Here is a 14,118-nt window from a genome sequence, read left to right on the forward strand (position 1 = left end):
GCCATGAATGCAGTCTCTAGGTTTGTCATTTTCTTGAAGAGAGAACGCTTCGTTCCTACTGTCACCGTTTTCTTCCTCGTTTTTTTATATAGCTTCAAGGCAACACAAGACTACATTGAATTTTTTTCAGAATGGTCTTACATGATTAAGCGTGGCTTGACCACCTGGTTTCAGAGAGACTTTTCAAAACAAGCTGCTGGCCAGTTACGCCCATGCTGTGCAAAAGATACCTCCATCGCTTAGGTGAGGCAGCAAAGAACGCATACAGTCTCTGAATTACAGTGAAAAATTTGACTGCCTCAAGGCAGCTGTCAACGGTACACGCGCCAGCTAAGTTCAGTGAATGACCAGCACACGGGACGTAGACTGCCAATTCGTTCAGGTGTTTGATTTGAGCTTGCAGTCCTTTGTATTTTCCTGGCATATTACTCGTATCATCATAAGCTTGGCCCCTACAATCATCAATTGAGATGTCATTGGTCGTCAAGAGGGACATCACGGTATCGAAAAGATACAAGCCGGTATGCGATTCAATTGGAACAAATCCAAGAAAGCGTTCGTACATTTTCCGATTTAAATAGTTTTGAGAAGAGGTTTATTTGCGTCTCCTAATGCAAAGGCACAGCGACCAGGAACGGCGAGACAGCCCGAAGCCCTGTCCAAAAAGACGCCAGCAATCAACAGCGCGAGCCGAGCCGCGCGTTGGCGATGCGGCTGTGCCGCGAGAGGCGTCTTCTCCTTCACAATCTCCCCCGGACAAAAAGAGCCATCCTGGCGCCTTAAGAATCGGGAGGCAGAGGGTCATGGTAGGGCTTGAGACGCTAGATGTGGACAATGTCACGTCCACGTCGGCGCAAGTCTTAAGGTGGTGACAGTGGCTCAATGAGAAAATTCACCGGGGATGTTTGCTCCAAGACTCGGTAAGGCGCTTCTAATTTTGGGACGAGTATCGAAGAAAGTCCCGGCGTTTGGAAAAGGACACACAACCACACAAGAACGCCTGGAGCGTAGGTGGTGTTTCGAAGCGTGTCGGTGCGGTTTTCTTTCTGGCGCTGCTGTTGCTCTATCGTAAGTGAGCGCGCCAGCTGGCGGCATTCTTCGGCTTCTCGGGCGACGTCACACAGGTACACACTCGGAGGCGTCAGGACGGTATGGAAGGAGCGTGTCGATGTTATGAGTAGGCTCGCGGCCATACAGGAGGAAGAAAGATGAAAATCCCGTAGCGACCTGGATCGCGATGTTGTACGCGAACGTGATGAATGGAAGGATGCGGTCCCAGTTACCTTTAACAGATGCCACGTACATCGAGAGCATATCACGAAGTGTGCGGTTAAATCGCGTTGTGAGCCCGTTAGTCTGGAGATGGTATGCCGTGCTGGTCCGATAAATATTATGGCATTCTGAAAGCAAACTTTCGATGACTTCGGAGAGGAAGGCGCGGCCTAGATCGCTGATGAGTTCTATGGTGCGCCGTGTTGAAGCACGAAGCGATGTAGGGCGAAAGAGGCTACATCCCGCGCTGTAGCACTTGCTAAAGTAGCAGTTTCGGCGTAGCGTGTCAAATGGTCAACAGCAACTACGATCCACCGATTGCCGTCTGGTGTCATAGGAAGCGGGCCGTAGAGGTTGATGCCGACGCGATCGAAGGGTGTGGCAGGGCACAGGAGCGGCTGCAAGGCACCAGGCGGGCGTAAAGGCGGCGATTTGCGGCGTTGACAGTCAAGGCAGCACCAAACAAACTTTTGTGTGGTGGCGAATTCGTTCGTACGTCTTGGAAGACTCCGGCGTGGCCACACTGCGGATCGTTGTGGAAAGAGGCACATATTTGTAACCTTAAGCTGCGGGGAATCATCAGAAGCCACCGACGGCCTTCAGGGGTGTAATTGCGTCGATGGAGCAGCTGGTCACGAATGGCGAAATGAACTGCTTGGCGTTGGAGGGTTCGGGATGCAGGGATGGTCAATGATCCAGATAGATAGTCGAAAAGAGAAGCGATCCACGGGTCACGACGTTGTACGGTGGCAAAGGAGTCCATGTCGAGAGAAGACACGGAGTGGGCGGAAGTTGTTCCGCAGGCCGAATGTGGAGGTAAAGATGAACGAGACAGGGCGTCCGCGTCTAAGTGTGTACGCCCGCTGCGGTATACGTCGCGAATGTCGTACTCCTGGATGCGTAGTGGCCAAGGGACTAGGCGGCCAGTGGGATCTTTCAAGTTGCCGAGCCAACAAAGAGCATGGTGATCTGTGACCAAGTGGAATGGGCGCCCGTACACCTAGGTGTTGCCGGAACTTGCCAAGTGCCCATACTAAGGCCAAGCACTCTTTTACGGTCACGCTGTAATTGGCCTCGGGCTTCGTCAGCGTGCGAGTAGCATAGGCGACTACGTATTCGGGGTAGCCGGGATTTCGTTGGGCGAGGACGGCGCCGAGACCGACCCCGCTAGCATCTGTATGCACCTCAGTTGCAGCTGACGGGTCGAAATGGCGAAGAATAGGTGGGCAGGTGAGAAGACGACGCAGCGTAGCAAAGGCGGAGTCACATGCAGGGGACCAGGAGGAGAGATCGGCGTCACCGCGTAGAAGTGGAGTCAATGGCACCATGATCGATGCGAAATTCCGAAGAAAGCGCCGGAAATATGAGCATAGGCGCACAAAGCTGCGAAGTTCATTGATGGTCTGAGGCTTCGGAAACTCAGCGACTGTTCGAAGTTTTGCAGGATCGGGTAGAACGCCGTGCTTGGGCACAACGTGGCCTAAAATGTTGAGCTCTCGCGTGGTGAAGCGGCACTTCTTGAGGTTGAGTTGGAGGCCAGCGTACGTTTGACAGGTCAAAACAAGTCTGAGGCGGAGTAGGTGAGTTGGAAAATATGGCGAGAAAACCACGACATCGTCGAGGTAACACAGACATATAGAACATTTGAGGCCACGCAGCGTGTTGTCCATGAGTCGTTCAAAGGTGGCAGGGGCGTTACAAAACCCGAAAGGCATCACTTTAAGTTCATATAACCCGTCAGGCGTAATGAAAGCGGTTTTCTGGCCATCGGCCGCAGCCTTCGGGACCTGCCAGTACCCTGAACGCAAGTCGAGGGACGAGAATTCTGCTCCCTGAAGACTGTTAAGGGCGTCGTCGATGCGCGGCAAAGGATAGACGTCATTGCGCGTTACCTTATTTAATCGACGGTAGTCGACGCAAAAGCGAATAGACCCGTTCTTCCTGCAAACAAGAACGACAGGCGATGCCCAGGGACTGTGCGATGGTTGAGTAACGTCACGGCGCAGCATATTTTCGACTTGGGTGGTAACGACACGACGCTCTTCGGCAGAGACGCGGTATGGTCGTTGACGTAACGGCTGATGTGAACCGGTGTCAATGTAGTGCTGCACTTCCGACGTGCTGCCCAGGTGAGATTGTGAAACTTCGAATGGACTTCTAAAGTGGTGCAGGAGATCAAGAAGGTCGGCGCGTTCGGTAGGTGTGAGGGTATCGGCGATGGCACTCGAGAATGCATCCCTGGACGTTTCCTCAAGCGCGGAAATCGAAGATGGTTGGCCGGAGGCGACATCAAAAGTCTCCGGGAACGTCAACCAAAGACGAAGAGTCGAGGAGTTCCACGAAGCCAAGGCATTCACCAACGAGCAACGTAATACGCGCGCAGAGGGGATTGTAAAAGTATATATTGCTGCAGCTGCCAACCATGTCAAGCGTTGCGAAGGGTAGTGGGAGAGATTTACGGCTCATGAAGACGTCGGACGGTGTGAAGAGGACCGTTGCAGCAGCGATGGCATCGCAAGAGACGGGTACGAGGGCGAAGGAGCCAGGTGGAATATCTGTGTCCTCGTGCACGATAAGTTTGGAAGGGCGGTCACAATCTTCGTCGAAGGGTGAATCACAAGGGGAAAATTCAACTTCGGCGCGTGCGCAGTCGATCACGGCTTTATGACGGAATAAGAAGTCCCATCCGAGGATGACGTCATGCTAGCAGGTGGGAAGAAAAATACACTCGATGATGTAAACAACGTCGTGAATAAGCACACGTACAGTACAGGCTGCGTGCGGAGTGACGTGCTGCGCGCTGGCCTACGAAGCGACAGTCCAAAAAGCGGCGTGGTCACCTTGCGCAGCGAACGGCACAGTTTGGCGGCTATCACAGAAGCGGCTGCGCCAGTATCTGCAAGAGCGAATGCAGGTACACCTTCTACACAAATTTCGACAACGTTAGCAGGACCGGCGCGAGGAGTAGTTCTCGCCTCTTGAACTGCGAGGTTCAGTTATCCTGGTCAGGTGGTGCGGGTCGCCGTCGCATTGGGGAGAGCGAGTGTCGGCGAGGGGATGGCGAGCGACGCGAAGGAAATTCTGTGGGGTCAGCACGAGCATACGGTTGGGGGGAAGAAGCGGCGTATTGGCGAAAGGGCTGGCTGCCGTACTGGATGGGCCGAGAGGCGTTGGCGAACGCTTGAGGGCGACGGCGGCAATATCGCGCGACGTGTCCGGGAGTGCAGCAAGAATACCAGATGGGACGATGAAAGAAAAATTAAATTATGGGGTTTAACGTGCCAAAACCACTTTCTGATTATGAGGCACGCCGTAGTGGAGGACTCCGGAAATTTCGACCACCTGGGGATCTTTAACGTGCACCTAAATCTAAGTACACCGGTGTTTTCGCATTTCGCCCCCATCGAAATGTGGCCGCCATGGCCGGGATTCGATCCCGCGACCTCGTGCTCAGCAGCCCAACACCATAGCCACTGAGCAACCACGGCGGGTTAGATGGGACGATTGTCAGGCGTCATCCAAGGATTAGGTGTCGGTGCGGTCGAAGATGCAGCTTGAACTTCCGATGGCACCGGTTGGGCCTGGATCGCGAAAGACGCCGGCGGCGGCCTGCGTACTGCCTGCGCGTACGTAAGAGGCACGGCCACAGGCAGGACTGGCTGCGCATAGGTGAGAGGCGTGGCGACAGGCTGCACTGCCAGCGCAGAGTTGAAATTCGCGGCTGCAGGCGGCTGATGGTGAGTGGAAGGGACAACTTGAGCGACCTCTTCGGAAATGAGGGTGCAGAGCTTGTTCGGAAGACGGGAGGTGGGCTCATGAGTGAAGGGGACTAAAGAAAGTTGGCGGGCAAATTCCTCACGCACGAAGTCCTTAACCCGCTGAAAGAATGAGGATGGATCGTACATGCTGTCAAGGCTCGCCAACGAGTCGTCGCTTCCCAGAGCACGCCGAGTCGAAGCTTGTTGCTTCCTTAACTCATCGTAACTTTGGCTTAGGCTGACGACTTCGGACACAGTGCACGGATTCCTGGCTAGGAGCATCTGGAATGCGCTGTCATCGATGCCTCTCAGTATATGGTAAATTCGCTCAGCTTCGGGCATTGCGGCGTTGACTCGTTTACAAAAGTCCACGACGTCTTCAATGTAGGTAGTGAACGTTTCTGCTGTCTGCTGTGCTCGGCCGCGCAAGCGTTGTTGAGCGCGCAGCTTGCGAACAGCGGGTCGGCCGAACACTTCCGTAAAGGTTGTCTTAAAGACTGACCATGTGGGTACTTCACTTTCGTGGTTGTGATACAAGAGTTGGGCAACACTAGCCAGATAAAAGATGACGTGGGTTAACTTCGCTCCATCATCCCACTTGCTGTGCGCGCTCACCCGTTCATATGACGCAAACCAGTCTTCTACGTCTTCGTCGTCTGCACCGTTGAATATCTTGGGGTCCCGTTGTCGTGGAACGCCGGTGCAGGTGACGGACTGTGGCGTCGGCGCCGTTTGGGATGAGCTGTCGGTCATGGCTGGCGGTAGCGTTATTGATCGCAGCTCCAGGGTTTCAAGCGACGGGGTTTGAGTCCCAGCACCTCCACCAATTGAGAAGAGGTTTATTTGCGACTCCTAATTCAAAGGCACAGCGACCGGGAACGGCGAGCCAGCCCGAAGCACTGTCCAAAAAGACGCCAGCAATCAACAGCGCGAGCCGAGCCGAACCGCGCGTTGGCGATGCGGCTATGTCGCGAGACGCGTCTTTTTCTTCACAGTATCGTAGAACAACTGACAGCTGATCAACGTGAGTAAGGTCTGGAGTCGAATCAACAATTAAAGAGAAGTATTTTGCGCGTTTCACTTCGTCACCGAGACGTTCCTTGACAGCCTTTGCCATATGCTCGATAAATTCATCACAAATGGTTCTTGACAGATACGATGGGTGACTTTTTCCTTCGTTCCCGTAGCGTTTGATGTGCTCCTCTAGAAAGGGATCAAACTTGGCAATGGCCTCAAGCACTGCCATATAATTGCCATTTCTCGGTAAACCAAAAATCTCCTCACTGCCCCTAAACGCTAGGTTGCGCTCAACTAGAAGCTTAACTATAACGGCTACGCGCTTCAACACCTCTGTCCAGTCAGCGGTCTCAGTGACAAGATGCTTTACCAGCTCCTTGTCAATTGTGCTGCTCGAGTTAGAGCGGGCGAGCTATGCTGCCACGTAGTTCCGGTGCTCGACTCTATTTTTATGTGCGCAAACCTTTTCTTCTGCTTTTTTCCAATCAGAAAAGCCGTGCGTGGTGAAAGCACTGGGGTTGCTTGAAATCGAAAAGAGTTTGGACATGAAACAGTAAACGGAACCTTTGGACTTCGAGTACATTAACCAGAGTCGCTCGTACGCCTCCCCATTTACAGCCTTTCGCATGAAAAGATGAGGTGACATATAGCGTTTCTGAATTTTGTACTGCCTTTCGGAAGACGGAAGATTTTCTGCCCGATTTTGAAAATACAATGGCCCTTTCTCAAGGCATACACTCCGAAAGCTGTCGGTAATAACGTCCGACCACTTAGCAGGGTCACTTCGGAGAATTTCGCAACGTACCTCTTGCTGAGGGGGTGTCTGTACTTCTCTGTTGCCGCAACGAGAAGCCGTCTCATTCGTCCTCTCGAGGCACACTTCGTGGGTGGGAACATGATTATTTGAAGCCAAACTAACAGGAAACAGGAGATTTGGTTCTTGGAGTGTTGTTTCCTGGCGCTCGTCAGTAGAAAGAGGCTCATCAGGGAGGTTTGGCACCTGTTGATCAGCAGTAGTAGAAATCGGGCGGGGCGGACCAGACACCTGGAGCTCTGTGGCAGGGGCCCGGCCGAGTAGCATAGACGTTGCTGACTCAGGAACAGGACAGGACTCGGTTAGCGTCGGTTGCTCAGAAATATGGACTACCGAGGTTGGCACCGTTTTCGCAGGATCCAGACAACCAATATTGTCACGTGGTCGTGACTTCAAAGAACACAGTAGCAATACGGTGGAATACAAAACTAGCTTTTATTGGGCGAAGCTGTGCCCACAAAAACAGGCTACAGTTATAGCACAACGATAGCGGCGAACATGGTCGGCGATCGTCGAAAATCTGATCAGCGGGTCAAGAGCGTCGGCTTTTATAGAGCAGTCGTCGAATGTTCCAGACTAATTGTTCGGACCCGCGTGCCTTCCACAAAGTTCTACACCATTCGCGTCAGGCGATGAAATCAGATAACATAAAGTTCGGCGACAACAGAGAGCGGATAGAAGCATCGATAACTTTCCAGAAACTTCGGATACATGCAGGCGCGTCCTGCGCTGTGCGATAACATTTGTTAGGCGGCGAAACGTGGTCGCCCGATAAATATAAGTACACGTGTCAATACCCCCCTCTTAAAAAGCATCGACCCGATGCTGCAAACAAACGAAATAAAGAAAAGCACTAGTAGCAAAGAAAACAACCAAATAAAGAAGTTCGTCAGCGTCCGTAAAAGGGTTTAAGGCGCACCACGTGGACCACTTCAGATCGTGCGCGGCGCCGCTGTGAATGCGAAATGCCGTCTGGCACGACCTCATAGTCCAGTGCGCCAACACGTCGGATGACCTTGTAGGGTCAGAAATAGCGTCGCAGTAGTTTTTCACTGAGTCCTCGTCGGCGTATCGGGGTCCATACCCAAACACGGTCGCCGGGCTGGTACTCGACGAAGCGTCGTCGGAGGTTGTAGTGTCGGATGTCGGTACGCTGCTGGGTCTTGATCCGTAGGCGGGCGAGCTGTCGGGCTTCTTCGGCGCCCTGGAGATAAGTAGCGACGTCAAGAATTTCCTCGTCAGTGACGTGCGGCAGCATGGCGTCGAGCGTCGTCGTCGGGTTCCTGCCGTAAACCAGCTTAAACGGCGTGATCTGTGTTGTTTCTTGCACCGCCGTGTTGTAAGCGAATGTTACGTACGGCAGGACGGCATCCCAGGTCTTGTGTTCGACGTCGACGTACATTGCTAGCATGTCGGCGAGGGTCTTGTTCAGGCGTTCCGTAAGACCATTCGTCTGCGGGTGGTAGGCAGTTGTCCTCCTGTGGCTTGGGTGAGCTCTGCTGTAAAAGCCGTTCCTCTGTCGGTGATGAGGACTTCTGGGGCACCATGTCGCAGCAGGATGTGCTCGACGAAAAAGTTCGCCACTTCGGCTGCGCTGCCTTTTGGTAGAGCTTTAGTTTCAGCGAAGCGGGTGAGGTAGTCCGTCGCCACGACGATCCACTCATTCCCGGATGTTGACGTCGGAAACGGCCCCAACAAATCCATCCCAATCTGCTGGAATGGTCGACGAGGAGGTTCGATCGGCTGTAGTAATCCTGCTGGCCTTGTCGGTGATGTCTTGCGCCGCTGACAGTCTCTGCATGTCTTGACGTAACGGGCGACGTCGGCGGTCAGACGCGGCCAGTAATACCTTTCCTGTATCCTCGACAGCGTCCGGGAGAATCCGAGGTGCCCAGCGGTTGGATCGTCGTGTAGGGCGTGCAGTACTTCTGGACGCAGCGCTGACGGTACAACAAGAAGGTAGCTGGCGCGGACTGGTGAGAAGTTCTTCTTCACGAGCAGGTTGTTTTGTAGCGTGAACGAAGACAACCCGTGCTTAAATGCCCTAGGGACAACGTCGGTGTTCCCTTCCAAGTACTCGACGAGGCCTTTTAGCTCCGGGTCTGCTCGCTGCTGTTTAGTGAAGTCTTCCGCGCTTATTATTCCAAGGAAGGCGTCGTCGTCCTCGTCGTCTTGCGGCGGGGGATCGATGGGGGCGCGTGATAAGCAGTCGGCGTCATAGTGTTTTCTTCCGGACTTGTATATTACGGTGACATCATATTCTTGCAATCTCAGGCTCCACCGCGCCAGCCGTCCTGAAGGGTCCTTTAAGTTAGCTAGCCAACACAACGCGTGATGGTCACTGACGACATTGAATGGCCTGCCATAGAAGTAAGGGCGGAATTTTGCTGTAGCCCAAATGATGGCGAGGCATTCCTTTTCAGTCGTAGAATAATTGCCTTCCGCTTTTGACAGCGACCGGCTAGCATAAGATATTACCCGTTCAAGTCCGTCTTTCCTCTGGACTAGGACGGCACCGAGGCCTAGGCTACTGGCGTCAGTGTGGATTTCAGTATCGGCGTCCTCGTCGAAGTGTGCAAATACCGGCGGCGACTGCATGCGTCGTTTGAGTTCTTGAAATGCGTCGGCCTGCGGCGTTTCCCACTTGAATTCGACGTCACATTTCGTTAGATGTGTTAGCGGCTCCGCGATGCGTGAAAAGTCCTTGACAAAGCGCCTATAGTAGGCACACATGCCAAGGAATCTGCGGAGGGCCTTCTTGTCGATTGGCTTCGGGAACTTTGCGATGGCAGCTGTCTTCTGCGGGTCGGGGCGTGCTCCAGATTTGCTGATGACGTGGCCTAGGAATTGAAGCTCATCGTAAGCGAAGCGACACTTTTCCAGCTTCAGAGTGAGCCCTGATGACTTGATGGCCTCTAATACTGTCGCAAGCCGCTTAAGGTGATCGTCGAAATTTCCGGCGAAGACAACGACGTCATCCAAGTAAACAAGACAGGTCTGCCACTTCAATCCTGCTAAAACCGTGTCTATCACGCGCTGGAACGTTGCAGGCGCCGAGCACAGTCCAAATGGCATAACCTTGAACTCATATAGGCCGTCTGGCGTGATGAAGGCGGTCTTTTCGCGATCCCTTTCGTCGACTTCTATTTGCCAGTAGCCACACTTGAGGTCCATCGATGAGAAGTATTTAGCATTGCAGAGCCGATCCAATGCGTCGTCTATCCGTGGGAGGGGGTGTAAGTCTTTCTTCGTGATTTTGTTCAATCGACGATAATCGACGCAGAAACGTAGGGTTCCGTCCTTTTTCTTCACTAAAACAACTGGAGACGCCCACGGACTTTTCGACGGCTGGATGATGTCGGCGCGCAGCATTTCGTCGACTTGTTGTCTCATAGCTTCGCGTTCTCGCGTGGAAACTCAGTAGGGGCTCTGGCGTAGTGGTCGAGCGCACTTATGCGATGCTTTGCGACTGGTGTTTGTCGAATCCTCGATGACGTCGAAAAGCAGTCTTTGTATCGTCGAAGCAGACTTCTGAGCTGTTGCTGCTTAATCACGGGGAGACTTGGATTTATGTCGAAGTCTGGCTCGGGAACTACGGTCGTCGGGGTAGATGCGACAGAATCCGAGAGGACAAAGGCATCGCTGGTTTCCTGAATTTCCTCGATGTATGCGATCGTCGTGCCCTTGTTGATGTGCTTGAACTCCTGGCTGAAGTTTGTCAGCAACACTTTCGTGTTTCCTCCGTGCAGTCGAGCGATCCCTCTTGCGTCGGAAATTTCACGGTCGAGCAGTAGACGTTGGTCGCCTTCGATGACGCCTTCTACGTCAGCGGGTGTTTCGGTGCCGACAAAAACAACAATGCTGGAGCGAGGCGGGATGCTCACTTGATCTTCGAGCACACTCAAGGCGTGGTGGCTACGAGGGCTCTCCGGCGGTATCCCTTGATCTTCCGACAGCGTTATTGACTTCGACTTCAGGTCGATGATTGCGCCGTGTTGGTTCAGGAAGTCCATGCCGAGAATGACGTCTCTTGAACACTGTTGCAGGATAACGAAGGTGGCAGGGTAAGTCCGGTCATCAATTGTAATTCTTGCCGTGCAGATTCCACTCGGCGTGATGAGGTGTCCTCCAGCGGTCCGAATTAACGGGCCTTCCCATGCAGTCTTAACTTTCTTCGATTGGGCTGCGATGGGTCCACTCATGACAGAATAATCGGCTCCTGTGTCTACTAAGGCGTTGACTGCGTGGCCGTCGACAAGCACGTCGAGGTCGGTGGTTCTTTGTCTTGCGTTACAGTTAGGCCTCGGCGTCGGATCACGGCTGCGTCGCGTTGACCTGTGGTTGGTACGTGGCGTCGTCAGGTGGTCTTTGGTCAGCGTGTTCTTTGCTGCCAGACTTCGTCGGGACGGCGGTGTGTCGTCGTTTTTATGTCGCCGAGGTAGGCATTTCGGCGTCTTCGTCGGCGGCGGAGGATCTTCGTCAGTTCGACGAACAGCAACAGCACCTCCATCGGTTGCTGCTTTTATTTTTCCGGATATGGGCTGACGGACCGACCCCGGGCTGGGCCAGTGTATTGTCGGCGCTGTGGCGACAGGTAGCGGCCCGGTGACGGCGAACGGGACGGTCGTCGAGGGCTCCACTTGGTAGCGGCGAGGTAGTCGGCGATGTCACGAGGGCGTTCACCTTTCGTCGGGCGCTGTGCGTTGACGGCGAAGCCTCGCAATCCCAGCTCGCGGTATGGGCATCGGCGGTAAACATGGCCGGCTTCGCCGCAGTGGTAGCAGAGCGGGCGGTGGTCGGGGGCGCGCCAAATGTCCGTCTTCCTCGCGTAGGTGCGCTGGGCGACGGGTGGTCGTACTGGCGGCGGCGGCGGCGACGGCGGCGTAAGTCATCGCTTCTGGCTGAGGCTACGGTACTTGTGGTTGCACCTCAGGAACTCCAAGGGATCGGTGCACCTCTTCTTTCACGATGTCGGCGATCGAGGCCACTTGAGGCTGCGACGATGTCAAGACCTTGCGCAGTTCTTCGCGCACAATGGCTCTGATGGTCTCGCACAGATCGTCCGTGGCCAGTGATTGAATTCCGGCGTAGCTTGTTGGCTTGGTGCGGTAGTCGAATTGCCGGTTCCGCAACTCCAGTGTCTTTTCGATGCTCGTCGCCTCACGAAGAAACTCGTCGACGGTCTTCGGTGGGCTTCTAACCATTCCGGCGAAAAGTTCCTCCTTTACGCCTCGCATCAAGAAACGCACTTTTTTCTCTTCGGACATTTCCGGGTCGGCGTGCCGGAAAAGACGGGTCATCTCTTTTGTGAAGATGGCGATGGTCTCATTGGGTAGTTGGCCTCGGGTTTCCAGTTTTTCAGTTTCCAGTTTTTCTTTTCGGACAACAGTCTGAACGTCCTCAGGAAGTTACTGCGGAACAGGTCCCATGTTGCTAGGGTGGACTTCCGGTTCTCAAACCAAGTCCTCGCGGCATCTTCCAGGGAGAAGTACACGCGTCGTAGCTTATCCTCAGAGGTCCAGTTATTGAAGGTCGAGATCCTTTCGAAGGTTTCGAGCCAGGTTTCAGGATCCTCTGACGTAGCTCCACGGAAGGTAGGGGGCTCCCTGGGTTGTTGAAGTACGATGGGTGACACTGGGGCAGCCATTGTGGTTGTCTTGGCCACAATCTTCTTGGGCTTCTCAGGTAGAAGTCCGTGCTCCGGGGGCAGCTGTTGTAGACGACGGCTTGCTCGATGGTCCAGGACTACGTTGGTTCTCTCTTTGCGGTCCGGGCTTGGATCACGGCTTGTTGGGGGCGTCCGGTACATGGACCAAAAGCACCTCCACCAGATGTCACGTGGTCGTGACTTCAAAGAACACAGTAGCAATACGGTGGAATACAAAACTAGCTTTTATTGGGCGAACCTGTGCCCACAAAAACAGGCTACAGTTATAGCACAACGATAGCGGCGAACACGGTCGGCGATCGTCGAAAATCTGATCAGCGGGTCAAGAGCGTCGGCTTTTATAGAGCAGTCGTCGAATGTTCCAGACTAATCGTCCGGACCCGCGTGCCTTCCACAAAGTTCTACACCATTCGCGTCAGGCGATGAAATCAGATAACATAAAGTTCGGCGACAACAGAGAGCGGATAGAAGCATGGATAACTTTCCAGAAACTTCGGATACATGCAGGCGCGTCCCGCGCTGTGCGATAACATTTGTTAGGCGGCGAAACGTGGTCGCCCGATAAATATAAGTACACGTGTCAATATGAATCAAACCTTGCTTCTTTCCAGGAAACCGTGGCGATGGAGTTGGCAAGTCCTCTACAGAAGCACAGTTGGTACTATTGGGAGTTTGACACGGACTCTGGGTAGAGCGATCATACTGCTTCGCGGAAGCTGCATTCAGTAGGTACTTTGTCATCTTTGGTAGCTTCGCTTCACGCTCTTCTCTTTCTAACTTCGCCTTTCGTTTAGACGAACCGCTTTGATGCTTCCGACCGAGCATTTTCGCATCAATGGATGCTGATTGTTCACCGGGCACTTTGTGAGTCCGACGTGACTGCAGGTGTCCAACAGTGCCCGTCCCCATGACTGGCGCACGCTGCCTGGATGGTCCGTGGCTGGCCGAGATTGGTGCGTGAGTTCCTCAGCGGGCGGGCTTATGCAAGCTTAACCGGCGGCTCGGGGCTGAATCGCAGCCCGCGATCAACTTACTTTTAAAGACGCGCGCCGCGTCTGTCTTACTAGCGCCAAAGCAGGCGTTCACATACGCCTAGAGTTCCTTGTACAAATTGCCTCCTTCTCCGTACAAACTCACTCCTTTTCCCATTCCGGTCTCGTCTTCCTATTGGCTAGGAGCAATCGTCTGTTCTGGGAGATTCTCGATTTTTCTTTCGCGCCGTCGACGCCGAGCGCGAGAACGAAGGGGAGAGGGCGACTCCTAGCGCGGGCGAAGTTACGCGCCCTCCGTCGCCTCTGAGTAATCTTTTTCTACTTCTTTCAGGATTTCCCACAGTCCGGCAGCAGTGCACTTTGGCATCGCACACTAAATCTACGCCTCTTTCAGATACGCCTACTGCCAACACATCGCTGATGCTGCCTGATACCCCGGAACTGGCATAGCGGGACGTGTTTCCTGCATCGACGACGAAAGCTGCGCATCACCAGAGGGCAACGGTTCACCGCTGCTACATAAAGACGCTGCAAGAAAGTCGTCGTCCCCAGTCCGGCAGCAGTGCACTTTGGCATCGCACACTAAATCTACGCCTC

At 53.8% G+C, this 14,118-nt stretch overlaps 1 protein-coding gene across 1 annotated transcript in view; it reads left to right on the forward strand.

Annotated features, from left to right (window-relative positions):
- Nt5a (5' nucleotidase A) overlaps nucleotides 1-13,268 on the forward strand; it is a 120,202-nt gene extending 106,934 nt beyond the window's left edge. Inside the window, exon 6 of the mRNA XM_055073234.2 lies at nucleotides 13,141-13,268. Within this exon, the coding sequence (XP_054929209.1) occupies nucleotides 13,141-13,205 (65 nt within the window). The 3' untranslated portion in view covers nucleotides 13,206-13,268. The remainder of the gene's footprint in view (nucleotides 1-13,140) is intronic.
- The last annotated feature ends 850 nt before the right edge of the window (nucleotides 13,269-14,118 follow it).

This window comes from Dermacentor andersoni, chromosome 7 (assembly GCF_023375885.2).
Source record: "Dermacentor andersoni chromosome 7, qqDerAnde1_hic_scaffold, whole genome shotgun sequence".
In the NCBI taxonomy this organism is placed as follows: Eukaryota; Metazoa; Arthropoda; class Arachnida; order Ixodida; family Ixodidae; genus Dermacentor; species Dermacentor andersoni.